This window comes from Vespula pensylvanica, chromosome 14, assembly GCF_014466175.1.
Source record: "Vespula pensylvanica isolate Volc-1 chromosome 14, ASM1446617v1, whole genome shotgun sequence".
Classification (NCBI taxonomy): domain Eukaryota; kingdom Metazoa; phylum Arthropoda; class Insecta; order Hymenoptera; family Vespidae; genus Vespula; species Vespula pensylvanica.
In genome coordinates, this window is record NC_057698.1 from 836,501 (window position 1) to 849,833 (window position 13,333).

At 36.6% G+C, this 13,333-nt stretch overlaps 1 protein-coding gene across 2 annotated transcripts in view; it reads left to right on the forward strand.

Moving 5' to 3' along the window:
- The window catches only part of LOC122634280, a 22,219-nt gene extending 9,055 nt beyond the window's left edge, over nt 1-13,164 (forward strand). For both annotated transcript variants that reach the window (XM_043823069.1, XM_043823070.1), the window contains exons 2-4: nt 2,845-2,979; nt 5,849-9,167; nt 9,443-13,164. In XM_043823069.1, coding sequence (XP_043679004.1) covers nt 6,929-9,167; nt 9,443-9,888 — 2,685 coding nt within the window. In that variant the 5' untranslated portion in view covers nt 2,845-2,979; nt 5,849-6,928 and the 3' untranslated portion in view covers nt 9,889-13,164. The remainder of the gene's footprint in view (nt 1-2,844; nt 2,980-5,848; nt 9,168-9,442) is intronic.
- Nucleotides 13,165-13,333: the final 169 nt, after the last annotated feature.

The following is a 13,333-nucleotide window of genomic DNA, read 5'->3' on the forward strand; positions in this document are numbered from 1 at the left end:
GAGAGAGAGAGAGAGAGAGAGAGAGAGAGAGAGAGAGAGAGAGAGAGAGCGGCATTTAAAAAGACCGAGTTTTAATATTCTCGAAGGGTGATGATGCGATGCAAGAGATAATTTTTCTCTCTCTCTTTCTCTCTTCGTGAATTTTGAGAAATGTAATTCCTTTGGGGCGTGAAAAGTTTTTTAAATTTCCCGCGTTTACATCGGAATGCAAGATAGAGAGAGGGAAAGAAAAAATACATGCATGTAGATATATACACATATGCGTGTGTTATGTGTATGAGAGGGCGGAAAGAAGGAGAAGAAAGGAGGGTGAGGAAAAAAAGGACAGAAAAAATATAACTGCATTCTACGTTACGCTCTTTTCAACCTGATGGACATCGTTGGATTAGTGTTGGCGCTATTATATACACCGCTAAGCAGCTGTCGTTCTGCATTTTGTGTGTAAGTACGTACGTACACGCGCGCATGCACGCACGCCATCCAGTTTCACCCATGGTGTTTTCTTATGGCTTTTAAAAAGGGTCCGTCGACTGTTATCGTTAACGACCATTGTTACTTTGAAGCAAATATATTTTTATTAATATTCATATCTTTTCCAATATAAAATTTATTTCAATCTCTAATTATATAAATAATGATAGAACATATAATCCAATAAATATAAATGTATTTGTAATTTATACATATTTTTTTTTTTTTATAATATCGAATAAATGTATAATTTCGATTGAAAAAGAATGAAAGAAGAAGTAAAGTTTCTCTTTCAAATGGAACAACTTATTCTATAAATAATTTAATCGAGAAAAATAAGAGTATTATAATAACAAGAAAGAAGTAAAGAAAAGTTTGTCTTTTAAATGGAATATACAAACCGTACAATTCACCGTGTAATTTAATCGGAGAAATAAGAAAATTATAATCGCACAAAGAAGGGCAAGAAAGAGAGAGGGAAAAAAAAGACGTATTCCTTTTCTTTCTCTCTTTTTTTTTTTTATCCGGATATTTCGAACGCATAAAAATTCCCTAGTTAGTTTGTTTTACTACGCAATCGTGAAGATATGCGAGGTGTGTACACTCATGGCTCTTTTATATGGGAAGGGACAGTCTAGACTGTAGAAAATACATCGAGGAGTGAGTGAGAGAGAGAGAGAGAGAGAGAGAGAGAGAGAGAGAGAGAGAGAGAGAGAGAGAGAGAGAGAGAGAGAGAGAGAGAGAGAGGAGAGAAGAGTTTAGTAGTCGAGCGACGATCGAATGACGCATACTCATGAGAGGATAGGATGGCGAAGAGATTATTGAAGAGGAGAAGGAGGTGGAGGAGGAACGGGAAAGATATGGGAGTCGAGAATTCGAGCTTATAGGTATCTAATCTGTGCCGTCGTAATTTGAAAGGTAGTGGAGGGTCTCATCTTCTTCGTTGGTGTACTACCAATCATTTTTTTTTTTTTCTTCTATGACAATAGAAACCGTCTTTCTAGTCTTTAACGATCCCAAGGTAAAGAAATGCTTAGACGATCGTGATATGGCAAATGTTTAAAATGATGGCTAACAAGGGAAGGATCCAAACGATTGTGTATGTACAATGTACACACGCACACACTCGCGTATATTTATATATAAGTTGATTTCTATGTGAATGAGCATTCGTAGACCAATGCATCGCTTTGATTGGACTGTGATACAAAGGTCTCTCTCTAAAAGGGAGAGAATTCGTATGGAAATGGGGGAATAATTTTCCCCTCTCTCTGTTTCTCACTCTCGTTATTTTTTTTAATTGCTCCCCTTTGATTCTTTTTCCTTTTGTAAATTCGACAAGCCAACCAACCAGCCATCCAACCATCCATTCATCCATTCATCCCTTTTCGACGATCGAGGATCACGAGTTCAACCAGAAGCACATCTTCATTTTTGTTATTTCAATGTAATTCGTTATTAACAACGTTCGATAGCTTGTCGATCATTCGACCGGTATTACATCAAAACGAATGTACGAACGATAATACTGAAAATAGAGGCCGTGAAATTCTCTCTCTCTCTCTCTCTCTCTCTCTCTCTCTCTCTCTCTCTCTCTGTCCCTCTCTGAAAGAGGGTAGTTTTCATATAAGCTCGATGATATTGCTTGATACTTTGCCTATGTATGTGTACATGTAGCGCACGATCAATGCTATACTTTGGTATCTCGCGTTTAGTGACCCCTTGATGTTTTAAAATGGAAACGTTCATTAGATAGGTAAAGAAGGGATCGACATGTATAATAAACTCTCTACTATGATTGCTCGTCAAAAGTTACTGCTGTACTTTGTTACTTTTACTTGCTATCTATCTATCTATCTATCTATCTATCGCTTTCTCTGTCGAGTTAAAAGAGGATAGAAATGAATCAGACAGATGTACATACGTACGTACGTACGTATATGCATGTACATAACTTTAAATATGAATGATTCGTGTACATAGGGGTGTGTGTGTATATATATCAGGGTCGTACACTGTTAGAGATTTATATATATATATATATATATATATATATATATATATATATATATATATAAAGAGGAAACGCGTTGCGAGATTATCGATCTCACAGGAGAAGCAATCCCTGCGAGAGAATATACGTAGAGTATACACCGAATTAGAATAGTGGTAGCTGGGCTAATATCGCGATAAGTCGCCCGGGAGAACAATTATTACGGTATTAACTGTGGCAGGGTACGTCGCCATTGCAACTCTGGCTTGCAATATGAGAAAGAGAGATAGAGAGGGAGAGAGAGAGAGAGACAAGGCATTATCTTTTACACTCGGGACGATTATTACTACATTAATTTCATTTTATGCGGCCTGTTGCAGGTTCGAGAGACGACGGGATAGTTCGGATCAATGACTTACTTCGCTTCCTTCCAACGTCCTAACGACGTCCTATTATTAGGACATCGTTCATTGTTCACCGATCATAATAGCTACCGCTGTTGGTCGTAAAAAAATGTGAGTATGTTTGTTTTTTTTTTTTTTTATCTATTTTGTGACAAGTTCTTATCACTTTCATTAATATTCTTTAAAACAAGTTAATTCGTTAGTGTGTTTCATTGTTTCTCTCTCTTTCTCTCTCTCTCTCTCTTTTTCTTTGTTTGTTTACCATTTTTAAGGTTTTTTTATCTTAATATTGAAGATTGATAAGATGGTTAGGAGTAAAGTCCTCTTATGAATGAGTGATTCTTTGATCTACTTAAATAATTTAGAAAATATTACTCTAGGATATATGTTTATCATCACATATTAACGAGTTAAGATTATCCTATCGAACGTCACGTATTTTCTCTTTTATTAATATTTTTATTAGGTCTTTTTTTTATCCGATACGTTGTTGGGGAATTGTGTGATGTATAAGAATAAGCTGCACATACAATTTAGAAGGGAAAAAATCACTAGGATAATACTAGCGAGTTAAGCGCTTATCGTACCAATTCATGCAGCATCCGAACGCGTGGCTATTTTTATATATTTTTTTAATCCGATTATTGCTTACTGATACGTATAAGAATAACTTACGCAGACAATCTAAGGAAAAAAAAAATAAGTAAATAAAATAAAAAAAGAAAATCGAATAGGATATCTCTAGCGCGAGTTAATCTTATCCTATCGATTCTTGCAGCATCCGAACATGTCAATTTTTTCTCTTTTTCTTTTTTTTTTCTTCTTTTTTTCTTATCCGATTCGTTGCTCGCCAAGAGAGTATAAGAATATCGTAGAAAGTAAATTCGTAACTCGTGGGAAAGGAATGTGCGAATACCTAGAAGAAGGAGTAGAAGTGGAAGGAGAAGAGACGGCACACAGCAGTAGTGGCATCATGCCAAGCGATCGATCGTGCGAGTTATATACAATGGACTTCTTTACGTCGTGCATCATAGAATAATCTCTCAGAAGAGTGCGCTGGTTTCTAACTTTTTTTTATGATAAAGAGATTTTTTCAAAGAAATATTATTCAACCTATATTTTAATTAACCCTTTGCACCCGACTGTTAACTCTAAGGGCACATCGTAAATATAACAAATAACTCGAACGTTTCCTCTTAAGGGTACTCATAAAGATTGCGGGTAATTACTGAGAGATAACCTTAAGTAAAACTTGTACAAAATTTGTTGGAATATTTGTTTCCTCGAGATACGCATATCTGTACCCGTTAATATATATATATATATATATTAATACACACATATATATACATGTGTGTGTGTGTGTGTATATATATCCATTGTAAGGGGAGAGGAAAAAACAATGAACGGAATGAGAAATATATCCAAATAAAACGTGCTAATTATCTCTGGGATTGCACGTGCGATTTTGTTAAGGCGCGGAGCTCTCTTTTGTAATACATCTGATTTTAAAAATCAATTTTTTCGTGACTTTCCAGACTAATTTTTTTGTTTCAAATTGTTAATTTACAAACCCAAAAAAATCTTAAAAAAAAACGTAATTGATTTTTAATATCACTTTTCCTACCCACCTTGTATCATTTTAATAGAATAATTATTCCCAACGCTGTACCATTTTATGTTGAAATGATATACATGATATATTACTAGATCGTGAATAAAATATATTCGAGTTGCTGGTAGGTGATCTGAAAAAAATGTCGGTGTGTGCAAAATGTTAATCCATATACTCCCAATAGAGTATTATCGAGGATTTCGTGCGATAACTCGCGTTAAAACTTCGTATTTGATAACGATCGAACAATATTATTGGTTGATTGACCTGATCGAAGGATACTTTTAATTCTTATCGGTTTTATTCGATGTATGTATATAACTCTTGCGTCCTCACGAATGAATTGGCCTTTTTCATACATGTCTGATATGATGAGTGCATGTATATACGCACACAGACAGACATCGTACATCGTACATCGTATGTATCATATGCATATACATATTATTTTGTAATCGTGTATAGATACAAATAGTAATAAACTTGCTGAGATCTTTCGAGGTATTAACACTTTCTGCGTATAGAGCATACATTTGAAAAGCTTAGCTATCCAATCAGAAGCGAGTTTCCACAGAGAATGTCGATTACGACATTCTTGACCCGAGCATCGTGGTAAGTAACGCACGAGTAAATAGCCAACATCGAAGAAATCTTGCGCACATCACTTGGAAACTTATATTTATATGTGCCTGTACAGCAAGCATGTGCGTGCGTACCTACAGTTTAGTTTCTTCTTCCTAGCATGTAATAATCTCATGAGAACTTCTACATGTTAACTATCTTCTATTTGTTTTGAGATTGATCATTGCGAATACAAAAAAAAAAAAAAAATACAGGACAAGAGTAAAAAAAGAAAAAAGGAAAAAGAGAACACAGTAACTCGGCAAAAGACTGATTCATCGAGAAGTACCCTTAAATTTCCTGCCGTTGTACTCCTCTTACAAGTGTAACTAATGAATTGTAAGGCTTCATCGATTCTACGATATCATTATCCCTCGAAAAACAATATTCCACGCAACAACACTCCTATGGATCATTTTACAATCGATTCTGTTTGCAATATCACGTTACTAGCGGAGAATCCTATCATTATAAGCTTTTTAATGGGAAGGTGGCGGCTAGTGTTCCGTTTTACATAGGTATGTTCGCGAAAAGGATTATAATGATAGAAGTTAATAATAATAATAATAATAATGACGATGACGATGGTGATGATAATGATAATAATAATAACGATGACACGAAAAATAATTAAAAAAAAAAAAAAAGAAAAAAGCAGGATAAAATAAGTAAAACTAAATAAAAGGAGAACTGTTTAGAAACCTTATCTAATTGCTTTTCTCTTGTTCTTTTTTCATCTTTCAGGTATCGGCTTTCTAACGTGGATCAAGGACTAAGTAAACCGCATTCATTTCGTTAACACAAAAGGCGCGCATGAAGCATGAAAGAATATCACGGATTTCTTCTCTGCACCTTCGCCGAATATTGGAAAATCAGTCTCCGTTTGATATTTGGAATCGAATGTTCCTCGAGGATATTTATCTGTGATGATCTCGAATAGAGATAACGTTGGATCAAGAAAACCAGGCCCGAGGATGTCTCCCGCAGACCGAAATAAATAAGTTTCTTTTTTTTTCTTTCTTCTTCGGAAAGATAACTTTTCGGCCATGCCATTATAATAGGAATCAAACAAAGTGCTCTACCAAGATCTTTTATTCATCCCTATCGGATGATTTCAATTCGAGTAAAAGAATTGATCGGGCTATGATAAAGCTGGGAGATATTCGAGTGATATTGGAGTCTGGTGGTCAAATTAATACCAGTCAATGTGGAACAAAATGTGACGGGCTAATTGAATGCTATTAACCTGTCAAGATATTACGAATGACTGAGAAGAACAGACACTCACATACATACATATATATGTATATATATATATATATATATATTATTATATGTCTAAGAATGTAGAAATATCTATGAAAGATTTATTGACTGATTTGAGATTCTAAAAATGACTATAATACCTACGAATACTAGAGCGACGATGCTCGGTAGGTAAGAAAAGGACTGGCCCTTCTCTCTCTTTTCATTTCCCAGCCCATGATCGAAAAATATTGAATAATTCAAAGGAAGATCTTTTTCGCTCTTCCGATGCGTCAATAAAAGAGGAAGGCGCAAATGGGAATAGAATAGTAATCGCAAAGACTGGTCCTCGTAAGTGTCCTTATTTCGAGAAACCTCCCCACCGTCGTCTTCTTTAGGTCGTTCTGCTGCCTACTACTACTACTACTACTATTACTATTACTATTACTACACTACTACGCTACCATCACCATCACCTTGGCTCTTCGTCGGCACTCCTTTCTCCCGGTTATGGAATGAGCCGGCGTTCGACCAGAATACTTGGACGTTCGCGGGCTCGCATAAACATTATCGAGCATCATGATAGGAACGATGCGCTTGCTTCTCTCGTCATTCTTAATTACCATGCAATTTTGTGTGAACGTTTGCCTGTCAAGCGGTGACGGTGGCCCTAATAGTCCTATCTTCAACTTAGATCATACGGCGTTAGAGAAGAATCTCGCTGCGATATTTATCAAGGTCGCACACAGTTCGGCCACCACGAAACGTAGCGTACCTGCTTATGACGCTCAAGTTTCAGCCAGTACTACCTTATCGACCGTACCGTCGCCTTTAACAACCTTCACCACCGCTACGACCACAACGGCGACTAAGTCAACGACGACAACGACGACAACGACGACTAGAGCTATAACAACCTCTGCGATTAATCCCTCGTTACATTCTATAAGAATTCCAGTACCTCGTGCTACAGCATCCTCGGGCATACGCGATTTACCATCGTATGCACCGCCTTCGCGAGCCTTGTTTACACCACCCCTGCCGCCGGAGTATCTTCATCCATTCGCCGACAAGCCAACGCTTAGGGGGACAAATTCTGACGTACATACTGGCGCAAGAAGGCCCGTGCCACCCCCTAGTCTTACCCCCGCGCACGAGAGAATACCGATCAGGCCACCTGACCTAGTACAAGTGCCTGCTTCCCATGGTCCAGAGAGACACTCGCATTCCAGAAATAAAGCCATCAATACGAGCAACGCCAATTCAAAATCCGGGCTTGACTTTGCCGAGAACGAGAAGAGAAATAACTCGAACGAGTTCGTACCGACTCTTCATTATCCAAGTATATCGCGCATTCTTTCCGGTAGCAATGGTAGAAAACAAGACATTCCCGAGATTCTTTTGAAACCACTTGCTACAAAGAGCCCGTTGCAGAACGTACCACTGGTTATAACGACCGAGAGAATGAGTACGTCGACGACGATGTTAGTAACGACGACAACCGCTACAGGAACGACTACTATGATGCCGATGACGAGTACGGTCGATCCGTTTAGAAAGGTTACTCAACCGACTATTTTCAACCTGCCAAATACGAGAAGACAGGAGAACGACGGTGATTATCAACATGGCCTGAGAACGGAGAACGGTTTCAAGACGGATAATATCGAGATAGTCGATACAGAAAGACTGCCATATCCTCAACCTCAACCACCAGCACCACCGTCGAAGAAACCAAACGACAAGGGCGGTGATTCTTTGGTACCTCACATAGACACGCATCCTTTAGAATCAACTTGGAAAATCGCCTGGTCTCTTCACGTTTACGTCGCAGCCATCATGTTTACCCTGATGGCGTTGTACTCGATCTACAAGATCGTTCGTTTCAACGAAGCTACCAATCTTCTTACCCAGTCGTACTTCCTCGCCGTTCATCTTCTCTTGACGACCGTCTGTACTCTGAGGTGTTTTCATCTGTTCTACGATGCCTACAATTTGGGCCATTCTTTGCCGGAACCGTTGTCACGGGTTTTAATGTACTTACCGGCACCGTTGTTGTCGGCAGCCTTTGCAACGCTCGTGCTGTATTTAGCCCGATGCTCCGAGGCACCGTCGTTGAACAACAAACTCTTATCTCCAGCTGCCCTAGTTTTATTCTCAACCGTTCACATAGTTCTCTGCGTCTCTCTCCACGTGTCCACTCACGTGTTAGGTTATCGAGATGAAGCAGAGATACTGCCCCTAGTTTGTCAGTGTATCTACATCATTGTCTGCGTTACACTCGGCCTCTGTTATGTTTACGTGTATCGTGTCGTACGCTCGCAAATACACATTACGAACAATAAGACTGCTGGTGTCAATCACGTGGTCGCTGGCATCGATCCTTCGACCGTGGCATTGAGTACAGCCATTACGACGACTACAGCGACAGCAATGCTCTTCATACTGATGGGGTTTGTTCAGCTTTACGGTATATTTGGCATACGTGAACGTTCTCAGCCTTATCCTTGGCTCTGGTGGGGTTGGCAGTTCTCCGTCAGGTTACTGGAACTCTCCGTTTGTGGGCTGTTGGTTTGGGTCGCTAGTCTCTCGCAGTATCCCCTACGAGAGAAACAACTCCAACAACATCCAGCTCATTCGGGTTTTGCCCTCTTCCCATGTGGGAGTTCCACGTCTACGGAGAACATGGACGATGTATTGTATCCAGCGATATGCAGCACCAATCAAGCGATACAAAATTATACCATGAGGACTGGAAAACAAGTCTACGACGACAGTTTTCCACTTAACACGTTGCCCGAACATTTGAACATATCAGGTAGATATTAATCAAATAGCATTGATGATTTTCATTCAAGATACAGCTTCAACTTTATTTAGATTACCGCTGTAGTAATACGTCGTATGGCTTATGATTCGGTAATTAAAGTCGGCTCTAACGTCATATACATATTTTGATACTCGAGTTTAATAATTGCGTAAGAAATTATTTTTAAAATAGTCTTTTAATACCTGGGGCGATTTAGACCACCTTGATTATCATCGCCTCCTATACAAAGTATAAGTTTACTTAACTGTTGTTGCTACTTCCAGGTACCTTCGAAAGGCATTCCATTCGCAAGTCCGGCACGATGGGTCATTTTCCGCATGAAGGCCGGGGATCATTGAGTCGTCATGGCAACGGTGTGCAAACTTTGAGAAATTCCGAAAGTCGGGGCAGGCATACACCTGTTCCAGCTTTACACGAGCAAGCTCCGACAACTGGGTCTACGATGCTGGTGGCGGAAGACGGCTTCGTCAGGTTTCGAAGTTTAGGTGCGGAAGAAGACGAGTTGTCTGATAGCCAGAGTATGGTGGGAACTCATGGTAGAGGGAGTTCGTTGGCTGGTAGCGTTAGATTTAACGCGAGGCATACTAATATTCAACATCAACATCAGCATTCGCAGCACCAGCATCAACATCAGCATCAACACTCGTTGCAACATTCTCACCCGAGCCAACATCAGACGAGTCATCATCAACTCTACAACAATACGTAGAGATTCGTCGTCGTGCTAAATTATTACGATGATGCAGCTTAGTGAACCTATTTCATCGTTTATCAGCTGGATACGTCAAACGGCTCGATAATTCGATGGACTTTTTCGAACAAATGAATATATCGCGTTAATTATATATAGAAATATATATATATATATATACATTTCACACACGTACACACATACACACATGCCAATTGAGAGAACTAATGATCGTTAGGTAAAAAGCGTAAAACGCTTTTTCGTCGACATTGTCGTATAATGTCCGAGTACTTTTTTTAATTTGTATATCTTTGCGAAACGCGGTATCGCGTTGTCATCGTCATCGAAAAAAAAAAGAAAAGGAAAAACGTGAAAAGTGTTCCAGTGCGCTCTACGCGAGTGTCGATTTGTACCTCGCGAACTAAACTTTCTTGGACTACTCTCGTTTCATCATGCAGGGGTAAGGGACGAAAGTCCCTAGATAGACCAAAAGTTTTTAGGCGATATTAAAAATCAATTTTACCATTTTTAGAGACATTTGGGTTAATCTCTCTCTCTTTTTTTTTTTTTTTGTTCTTTTTCACAGATTGCAAAACTACGACTATAGCTCGTCAAACTACAAAACCAGCACCTGTCACAAGTCTCAAAAAAAAAAAAAAAAATAAAAAGAGAATAATTGATTTTTGTAATCACGTAGGAACTTTTGGGCTGTTCTGTATTATCGCAAAAAAGAAGATATTGTCTCCCCCTTGTTGTATAGAAAAAAAATCATTCCTATATATTTCTCGCTCCTCTCCTTTTTACGTGTTATTATCATCACGTCTTATTAACACGCGTATCATCTAACTTTGCGAGTCGAGCCGCTACCCCTACTCTAATGTACTTATATTTATTTTCTATCTTCTAATAGGCGAAGAAAGAAAGAAAGAAAGAAAGAAAGGAAGAATGAAAGAAAGAAAGCAAACAAGTAAACAAGTATACGGCGAATTCTCGTTCATGAAAACGGGATTCTTGTATCTGGATAGTCCAGGGTATTTCGAGTCGTAACGTTATTAATTAGGCACTTGGTACTTAATAAGATGATAAATACGTGTGATTGAAAAGAAAAAAAAAAAAATAATAAAAAGCTATACGGTGTCTCTCCCTCGACGTAATGAAATGGAAGCAAACTTTACTCTCATATATATTTTATCATTTTTTTATTTTTTATTATTATTATTATTAGTAGTATTATTATTGTTATTATTATTCTCTATCCGATTAATATTAAACTCGGCTGTGTGGAATGGACTGAAAGAACAAACGATTAAATTTTTTCTTTTCTTTTTTTTTTTTTTATACTGATAATTTATATTCATAATAATAATAACGATGATGACGATGATAATAATGATAATAATAATAGCAATAATAATACAAATAAAAAATAATAATAATAGATGGTCGATGAAAAAAATATTTTGTCCTTTGTTCAATATGGCGCTATATAATACGTAAATCACACATCTGCTGACTTTAAATTTTCGCGTGTATTCAAAACGACGTCCGCTTTACTGATGTTCAATGGGAGATATATTTTTCAATCAAGAATACCCATACGTAAAAAAAAAAAGAAAAGTAAAAGTCTATCACGATTTCTCAAACGTAAATTATTATTTACAAAAAGAAAACAAAAAAACGCGATTCTCTCAAAAACGGTATATTCTAAAAGGAGACTTATTCTCTTATTGAAAGCTAATTATTGTCGAGCTAAACAAAAAAAAAAGAATACACCGTTTGTACAGTCAATATCAATAATTGATAATTTAATCGATCGATCGATACGAATGTACATTTCATTCATCGTCCAACAACCCTCTTTGAGCCCTGATAAAAAATTTATTAGTTGTATTTAAAAAATATCAATTGAACAATCAATTTTGATATCGATGTTCCTTTTAGCGCATGTCAAAGTTATTTATAAAATATAATGCATTTATCATCAATGCTCTTATATATCATATTTTGGAAGATTCGTCAATTGTTGATCATGCAAAAAATAAAAACAAAAGATAGGAGAAATTCACGTAATATTTATTGCTATTGCAAACACACGTGCATACACGTTAAGTTTTCTCTTGCCAAGTTGCAATAAGGTCATGTGATGAAATCAATGAGAAAAAGAGTTATTTTAGAAATAATATCAGAATGTACGTGGTCATAGTATTGGTGCATTGTGTAATTTTAACATTATACGTTTATAGAAGAGGCTATAGAGGGTTTAGTTTAAGTCATAAAAACATTGAACATGTGTTTAATTTGTTATTAAGATTTAGCATTAAGTTAGACATATGATATATATATATATATATATATATATATATATATATCATTAATTTTTTAGCGATCAGATACAAGCGAATAAGTAAGACAATTTGAATTTACATACGAGCCAGTGATTATTTTTCTTATTTTTGTATTTTTATATATTTTTTTTTTTGTATTTTTTTTTATTTACTTTCCTTCTCAGAACCTAATGGTACAAAGTAGGAGTTTCTACTTTTCCTTTCGTATATTAATATATAGGCTTAAGCAATCGTGCAGTCTGTATGTTTATATTGACATTGTAAATACGGTACATATACACGGGCTCTCATAATTGATGATAAATATATTTGTCACACGGTAGATTTTTACATGAAAAAAACGATTAAAAAATCTATCGGTAGGTTGTGCGCAGTTTGAATTTTTGACATTATATCTCAATTGTAAATTCCAATGAACAACACGCTCTCATTTTTTAATTTATAACAGAAACCTGTATTTATTATCTGAAAAACATTCCACAGAGAGAGAAAGAGAGAGAGAGAGAGAGAGAGAGAAGCGAATTAGTGGAATTTTATTGCTATTTTAGATTAACATAGTACTCGAGAGAGAAAGAGGGAAAGAGAGAGAGAGAGAGAGAGAGAGAGAGAGAGAGAGAGAGAGAGAGAGAGAGAGAGAAAGAGAGAAAGAAAAGAAAGAGAAAGAGGAACAAATGTGTAAATAAAAGCTTTTTGCGAAATATTATATGCTCGTCTCAGCTTATCATTTTCTAATAAGTATTTCAATATGTTTATGCGGGTTTATGTGAGTTACATGTTCGTAACTCTCTGTATGTGCGTATACTGTACATAGATATGTATAAATGTAGATAAGTGATATCACTAAACACACCAAATAACTTGAATGTATTGCTCTTTGAAATTATGATTTATGTAAATAATTGAATTGTATTTTGCATTTCGAAAAATTGGCACATCAAAAGTTTCAAGAGTATTAATTCGTTTGAATTCATCTGAAATCGTATTAAATTCGTTCTATGATTATTCTCTTGTCTATTGTGATGTTAAAAATTTTTATTATTTAAAAAATAAGACAAAATTAATTATCCTTTTGTAAGATTCAATCTTCGGTACGTCGAATTTAATGATCAGTGTATTTG